The sequence below is a fragment of the Cyclopterus lumpus genome, chromosome 21 (genome assembly GCF_009769545.1).
Source record: "Cyclopterus lumpus isolate fCycLum1 chromosome 21, fCycLum1.pri, whole genome shotgun sequence".
Classification (NCBI taxonomy): domain Eukaryota; kingdom Metazoa; phylum Chordata; class Actinopteri; order Perciformes; family Cyclopteridae; genus Cyclopterus; species Cyclopterus lumpus.
Window position 1 is genome coordinate 11,782,875 of NC_046986.1, and position 7,231 is coordinate 11,790,105.

The 7,231-nt window shown below is 40.6% G+C and overlaps 1 protein-coding gene across 1 annotated transcript; it reads left to right on the forward strand.

Moving 5' to 3' along the window:
• Nucleotides 1-561: 561 nt before the first annotated feature.
• Nucleotides 562-7,090, forward strand: LOC117749998 (RNA-binding motif, single-stranded-interacting protein 1). Its single transcript, XM_034560816.1, has 3 exons — nucleotides 562-870; nucleotides 3,937-4,100; nucleotides 5,832-7,090. Exons 1-3 carry the CDS (start codon nucleotides 820-822, stop codon nucleotides 5,896-5,898), a joined length of 282 nt encoding a protein of 93 aa, XP_034416707.1. The 5' UTR covers nucleotides 562-819; the 3' UTR covers nucleotides 5,899-7,090.
• The last annotated feature ends 141 nt before the right edge of the window (nucleotides 7,091-7,231 follow it).

The following is a 7,231-nucleotide window of genomic DNA, read 5'->3' on the forward strand; positions in this document are numbered from 1 at the left end:
CAGGCCTCATTTTTACGGGGAAGAGATGCGTTTGTAATACAGCATTTTAATAATAAAAAAAACACATATTTATTCAGGCCTCTAAACCAATGCATCGTGGCCAATTGGAGCTCATATATTCGCGGTAAGACGCTGCCTCACAACTTAATCCTTCACTGCCATTGATACGTTTCATTCAAACTAAACATAGAAGTTGATTTTATATGCCCCTTTCCTGAAAATATTCTCCATGGTACGTGCGAGTTAAACGCAGAAAAGAAATTCCTTGAAACGTATATGGGCCAGCGTCGACGGCGGAATGTTTGGTATGCATCTATTAATAAACGAACAACAGGTGTTAACAGCGTTTTCTATATTATGTGTTCAAAAAACAAAAGCCAACGACAAGACACATGCTGTACGTACGAAAAGAATACTTTTTAAATCCTCCTCAGAGTAAACAGATGCAAATTGATATGTATTTCGGGATCTTTGTATTACTTCTTAACACCCCTACACTAAGCGGTGGAATGGTTTCTCCCACTGTGGCAGAGTCTGTCCTGCGCAGCGCTGACTGCAAATCAATGAAGCCAGTCAAACAAACGGGGCTGGGCAATCGAAGTTGGGACAATTTACGGAGGTTTCTGTGGCAGGATAGTCGACGACAATAAGGATGTGTATACAGCTAATATGTATATAATTGTATTGTGTCCTTCAGCGGAGTAAGGAGCATATTCATGCCCAATCATTTTCTACTTATACAAGGAGTTTTATGTATTTCTCTAGACAATTGTAGCTCCACTGAAGAAAAGAAAACTACCCTCCCGGTTCGAATTGAGGATGATTTTTGCTAATTCTGGAAACCCACTAAGGACTCCGTATCGCAAACAGGTAAACCAGCTCAAATCTACCAGCCTTCAGACACAATATGGCACACAGCTTATAGAAGTCGATAACAATCTATATCTGACAGCAGCTCACAGCCTAAATAAACTTATAGGCGACGCTCAAACAGAAAGAAAACTTCCTTTGGTTTCGGCTACTTATGTAACGTTAATATGAAATGTCAGTGTTGTGTTCCTGTGTGTGTGATATTCAGATAGTCCATTCAGATAGGCCACTTATGCATACTGAGAATACCTGCTGCCCGGGCGGTGCTCCTCTGGAGAGACACAGGCCTACACCCTCAGTGTATTTAATAGTGGCCACAAAGCAAAACGTGTCGGCTAACTCCTCCTAATTGCATAACTTCTCCATATTTTTGGATTACCAATAAAGTACACGTGAGCTGGCAGTGAACACCTCTTCACAGAAACCCAACAGATGTTTGTGATTTCCATAGTGCTTAGTTTGGACAAGTGGGCATTAGTCGGCTTCTATTTAGTCATTTTTTGTTACTTTAAATCAAATGGCAACTTTTTTAATGAAATTCATACACCCCATTTCGCTTGCAACTGAGTTTTCTCTGTGTTGTCTAGAATAATAGTATGGATGTTCCTTCTAGATTTCATAGATCTTTTTAAGAACTCCCTGTAGCCAAACGATTTGAATAAGCATATTTACTTTGAAGTTCTCATGCTGTTATCCTGTGGCTAGAGCTCCATGGGCGAGGCCTGTTACTGGAAGCCCTGTGTATTTCCAGTTCGGATATGACAGGCTCTGCTGGTCTGGAGCTGGCTGATAAGATGCAGTCCTCGCCCCATCACCACCTCTCACAGTCCTGCAGTACACCAGCTGCATGTATGAAAACAAAATTATCTTCCTGACCTCCAGAAAAAGGAAGTTTCACTCACCTGACGCCCAGACTGAACATGAAGCTCGGGGCTCAGTGGCAAGCGTTCTTTAGAAGACTGACTTGTCTTGTGTGCTGCTGGTTCACATGGTATGAACTATTGCTAGATTGTAACAAGTTTAATACAAATACATCATGGAGGGTTTTTTTCCCAAATCTAAAATCCCTTTACTCATTTAGTTGTGTTTTATTTTTGTATTTGGATGTAAACCCTATGAGGATTGATACCAAACTAGTATGATGACACATGCCACCTTTATTTGGCCACCAGGTCTTTTTGAAATATGGTGTTGGTGCCAAACTGAGGTTTATTCAGTGTAAATTAAGGAGTAATTCCTGTTGTTTCTTTTAAGTACGTTTTCGACCTGTAGCCTAATCTGCGATTCTGGTAATGAATCTATTTACAGTCACGCCACGGTTATATTGTTTGTAAATGAGGGCTTGTCATGAGGGAAACTGCAACATATTTCACATTAAAGTAGTGTAGTGTGTAAGGTTTTTATTTCATTTTCCAAGAAATGCGAAATATGTTGTGACTCCTCTTCCTTTGTCACCTATTCATGGAGCAACATTATTGCTTTGTTCTTCATGGTGATTACTGAAGGGCAAAACAATTTAGTTTGCACCATATGCTGAAACCATGCTCATTATTTGAACACAGTGCTTAAGAGAGCAGATAACTGGTGCTTGTGGACTTGTGCCACCAATCAGTTGGTAAACAGTAAGTCAGACTTATTTCACGCTGAAGGCATGTGAGGCTGTTGACCAGTCGGTCACAGGAGAAGATCCTCTTGTCCTGACTTGGGTTGCTGAATCCTGTCACCACTTCATGCTTGTGATTCCATCAGCTTGTGATTCCTCAGAGAGGGGGGTTGGTGGGGGGACAGGAGGGGGGGTAATAGGTGTTGGATAGTAAAGAAGACGAATCCCTGAAGGGGAGAGCGACGACATCTGTGTCTTGTAAACATAAAGCAAAAAAGTTCCCCTATGGCTGAAGGAGTTTTGCTTTTCCCCCTTGCCAAAGGAGAGGCATTGTAAGCATTACTTAGATTTAAAAAAAAAAACGAAAACAAATTGAATAGCACATTACAGTGCCAGTTGTTTGACTGAGTTTATAATCTCAGAGCAAAACAATAGTTTTTTTTCTTAAATGAATACTAGCGTTCATTCAAACCATTCTGAGCATATTTATAAAGCTGCTCATTAATAAGAGTGCAACGTTTACGAAGCTACAAGCCACTGTGGACCTTGATTGTGCTGACTGTGAAGGTGTGATGGAGATTGTTCTGCAGATATGGATCACTGCTCTGTCAAAAATTAATTCTCACACTGAACAGAAACCAACATGATACATTGGCTAATATGTGACTATATATGACTGGCTTGTTGAGGGCACACAACAGGCCTTTATTGGTTTGTATATACGTGACATCATACACAGAGAGACATCTAATCATGTTTATCTGCTTTGTATCTCCTGCCTTTTCCAGATGCAAAAAACAGCTTTTATCAGCTCTAAAAAGCTCTAAAACCAGCTGTGCGCTGCTCACCCAGCACCAATCAGCAGACAGACAGTTATCAGCCAGTTGGTGAACATATACACTGAAGCCTTTTGCAGCGTACTAAATTCCCTCAGGAGTTGGTGGAGAGCAATACAGAGCTAAAAGAGAATTGGAAGAGAACATATTGGTATTTCATTCAACAGATTGCCAGAAACACAGCTGCAAATTAATGCTAATGTTACTCTGAATGTGTGAATATAAGCAACGTTTTGCTAAGAAATTTGCAATATCAACTTTTTAAGAGCAAAATATGTAAATATTGCATATTTAGTTTGTAACTGCTGCCCCAAAGTGGCCGGAAAATGTGTTATTTTAGGAGTAACGTAACTTCCCCATACAAATCTTATTTCCGCTGACCTCCAGTGGTTTACCTTCTCACTTTGCTGCAGTATTGTACTCCAGGGTCTCTCAGTACACTGGGACATCAGAAGCAATCTTCTGACCACACTTGAGCATTAGAGCCATTAGGGATGCTGCTGGTGGTGGTCGGAGGCAAATCATCCACGTAGACCTGAGAACTTTGAACCACGACGATGAACAATATTATTTAATCACCACCCATTCTGAAATTGAATTCAACCCAGTTTTTTCTGTGTATTCCAGCCACTTGTTGCCCCGTCGTCACACCCCATGGCGCCGCCCAGCCCGAGCAACCACAGCAGCAGCAGTAGCACTGCGGGCTGGGACCAGCTGAGCAAAACAAACCTCTATATCCGAGGCCTGTCCCCTTCAACCACAGACCATGACCTGGTCAAGCTCTGTCAGCCGTGAGTACCACACTTCCTCTCATCATTATCTGCTATTGATCCGCCTTTGACTTTTTGGCCTACTTTAGTTTTAGAGAGTAGTTTAGAGTGAGCAGTGTCAGTCCTTTTTTGACACACATTTGTTAAAGTACAAATAGGGTGTACAAATGCAAACGGTGAGATGTAAATATGTAATGGATGTAAAATTGCACACTTATTTTATTGAAACATCATACAGCTGTGTTGTCTTTGTTGTAGCTTATATTCATACAAATTGAGCCATAGGTTAGTTTAAATATCTTCAAAGAAATAATTCAAGATTGTATCATCTTTTTATGAAGAATAGAGTAGTTTTGGACCATTCAGAGTGTGTGATGAGACACCTAGCGATTTATGTGTATATTTGAAATGATAACAAATGCAGCCTTAATTTGAACATGACACATGCATCTGGGAAACCAAACAAGGACAAAGTGTAAATGTTGAGCATGTGTGGCACAGCAGCAGAGGTTCCATATATCATGTGTGTGGATAAAAGAGAGATATTGTCATCTTTGGCTCATCCACAGTTCTCTTTGTGCATTAGATGCCTTATATTTCCTAAGCAGAGAGACCACTTTTGATCCTCTGAGATTTTATTTGCTTTTATTTCGTGAGGTTGAGAAATGTATCGCATATTGAAATTGGCCTCAGAGGTTATTCTTCTATTTATTTAATTTGATTGAAAATTCAGATGGATAAAAAACAATCCTCAAAATGCTTTACCGTGAGAGTTTTTTTTTAAACTTTAAATTATGGCTTGATCCTCAAATGGGAGCACTTTAGATTTAAAAGCAACCTAAATGCCATCATATATTTACTTATTTTAATGTCAAGAAATGCTTGTTTTCTGACCTAACATATTGGATGTGCTGATAATCACTTCATATGTACATTTTGAAGGTTGTGCTAAAGCCACACATAATTTGAGTTCAGATGTAGAAAAGGTCATAAATGCATGCAATTAAACCCATTTTACCATTTAGCCTAACCCCTGGCTAAATGACCCTTCTGGTAAACTGCAGAGTCCATCGTGGCATTTATTCAATTCAATTCAATTCAGTTTATTTTGTATAGCCCAATATCACAAATTACAAATTTGCCTCAGAGGGCTTTACAATCTGTACACATACGACATCCCTGTCCCAGGACCTCACATCGGATCAGGAAAGACAACAGAGGAGGATCCCTCTCCCCGGATGGACAGATGCAATAGATGTCATGCTTACATATTTATCACGGTCACTGTAGATTATAGAGGTCATTTTTAACATGATACCTATGGACTGAATGTATCCAATGTAGTGGTCCAAATGGAAAACACACATTGAAGGAAATATATTTTAAGAGAAGCCTATGTACAGTACATCACTCCCAATTTTGAAAATGTTCTTCACTTCATTGAGCATATTAACTCTTCTGAACTGTGCAGATTGAAAACAATACAACCCTTTTTTACCTGCTGTGTGCCATTAAAAAGATGTAAGGTGAACATGGTAACTCAGACTGTATAAAGTGGTTCACAAAGGACTGTTTAACTTTGCACTCGCATGGTGGGGATTTTCACTGCCACATGGAAACCACTTCCTGTTTCTCATACTTGTACGGTGATGTCATAGTGTTGCTCAACCCTTCCCCTCTGCTTGTTTTATAACTCAGTATGTTTATAATAATACAGCTAACAATGCCTCGCCTTTTTTGCTCCTCCCCTAGGTATGGTAAAATTGTATCAACAAAGGCCATCCTGGACAAGACTACAAACAAATGTAAAGGTGTGTGAAGTTGATTTTCTCTTTACAGCACTGCCCTCTTTTCGCTCTCCTCTGATTATATGTGTAGCAAGGAATTTACCTGGGGGACTTTCAACACCTCAATTTCCCAATGTTCTAAAAAAATTGGTCGACTTCCAATATGTCAAAACATTCATTCAACAGCCATGCAGTTGTGTCAGATGATCTGGGCAAGTCAGGAAACAGACAGCCAGGCTGCTTGAGGCTGCCTCCCAGCTGATGTTATTTTAAGCTTCAGCCCTCATCTGTCTGTTTGTCACGGCTGTGGGTGCTTCCTGGGAAGAAGTGTCCGACTCCTCCTCTTTCTGCTGAGTGACAGTGTTGGTCTTGATCCATTTCTAGTAGACTGACTATTGCACCAAAGAGTTGCTCACTGATTCTCCCTGGTGCTGATGGGATTAAGAGGATGTTGTCACTCTCCTCTGGATTATACAGAAGCAAGTTAATGATGGCCCCCAGGGAAAAGGGACACTGTTAAATACCTTTTTTAAAGCTCTGACTGAATTTTGCATAAAGGCCAAAGAGATGGTTTAGCAATAACTCATTTCAGAATGAAAAAAGAACTTGGTTGTAATAGCTAAAATTGTCTCAATTTGTATACTTCCGTTAGTATACTTTTTATGTAGTACAATGTGCACAATGGCAAATTGCAACCGGATGGAGTAATAGGGACAACATTTTAATGTGAATGTTGTTCGCTCACCTGATCATTCTTTTGAAACTTTTCCTTGCTTGTGTGTGCTCCCTGTTTCATGTGAGGTGGAAAATACGTCACCGCCCGTGTCGCCATTTGAATAGTGCGGTGTTTACCGTAGCAAACGCAACCACTGCAGCTTCCTAAGCTGCCCTTTTTACAAGTTTGGTGGTCTCGCCCTTTCAGCTTTGTAGCTTAGATGGCAACCACTAAGGGTGAGGAGTGTCCTGCCTTCCACACACAACTTTATGATTCTTATGAGTACACCATCCGGGTGCATTTTTACATACTTGTCAGTGTGAATGAACTTATGCACTCAAATAGCAAGTGTTAGTACGCAAGAACGTAATTTGAGACGCAGCATAGGACAAGGATTCACATTTAACTTTGAGTACCAATGTGACTCTGCTGAAGGCGCCCTGACGTTCACCATAATTAAGCTTGAAAAGGTTAAATATAGCAGCTGCAGTAGAGGTTAGGAACCACAGGTTCACCCTGTTTGTACCTCCCCAGGACAAAGAGCTGACCTGAGCCATGAACGTCACACTGGTATCTGCATCCTCAGCGCTTTTCTACCTCTCCTCTTTCACTCACTCACACACACACACACACACACACACACACACACA

Bases quoted from the DNA above. Each gene is read 5' to 3' on its own strand.
- LOC117749998 (XM_034560816.1), top strand. From the start codon at position 820: ATGATTTTTGCTAATTCTGGAAACCCACTAAGGACTCCGTATCGCAAA. The intron at 871-3,936 runs GTAAACCAGCTC...TGTGTATTCCAG, and splicing joins GGACTCCGTATCGCAAACAG to CCACTTGTTGCCCCGTCGTC. The intron at 4,101-5,831 runs GTGAGTACCACA...CTCCTCCCCTAG, and splicing joins CTGGTCAAGCTCTGTCAGCC to GTATGGTAAAATTGTATCAA.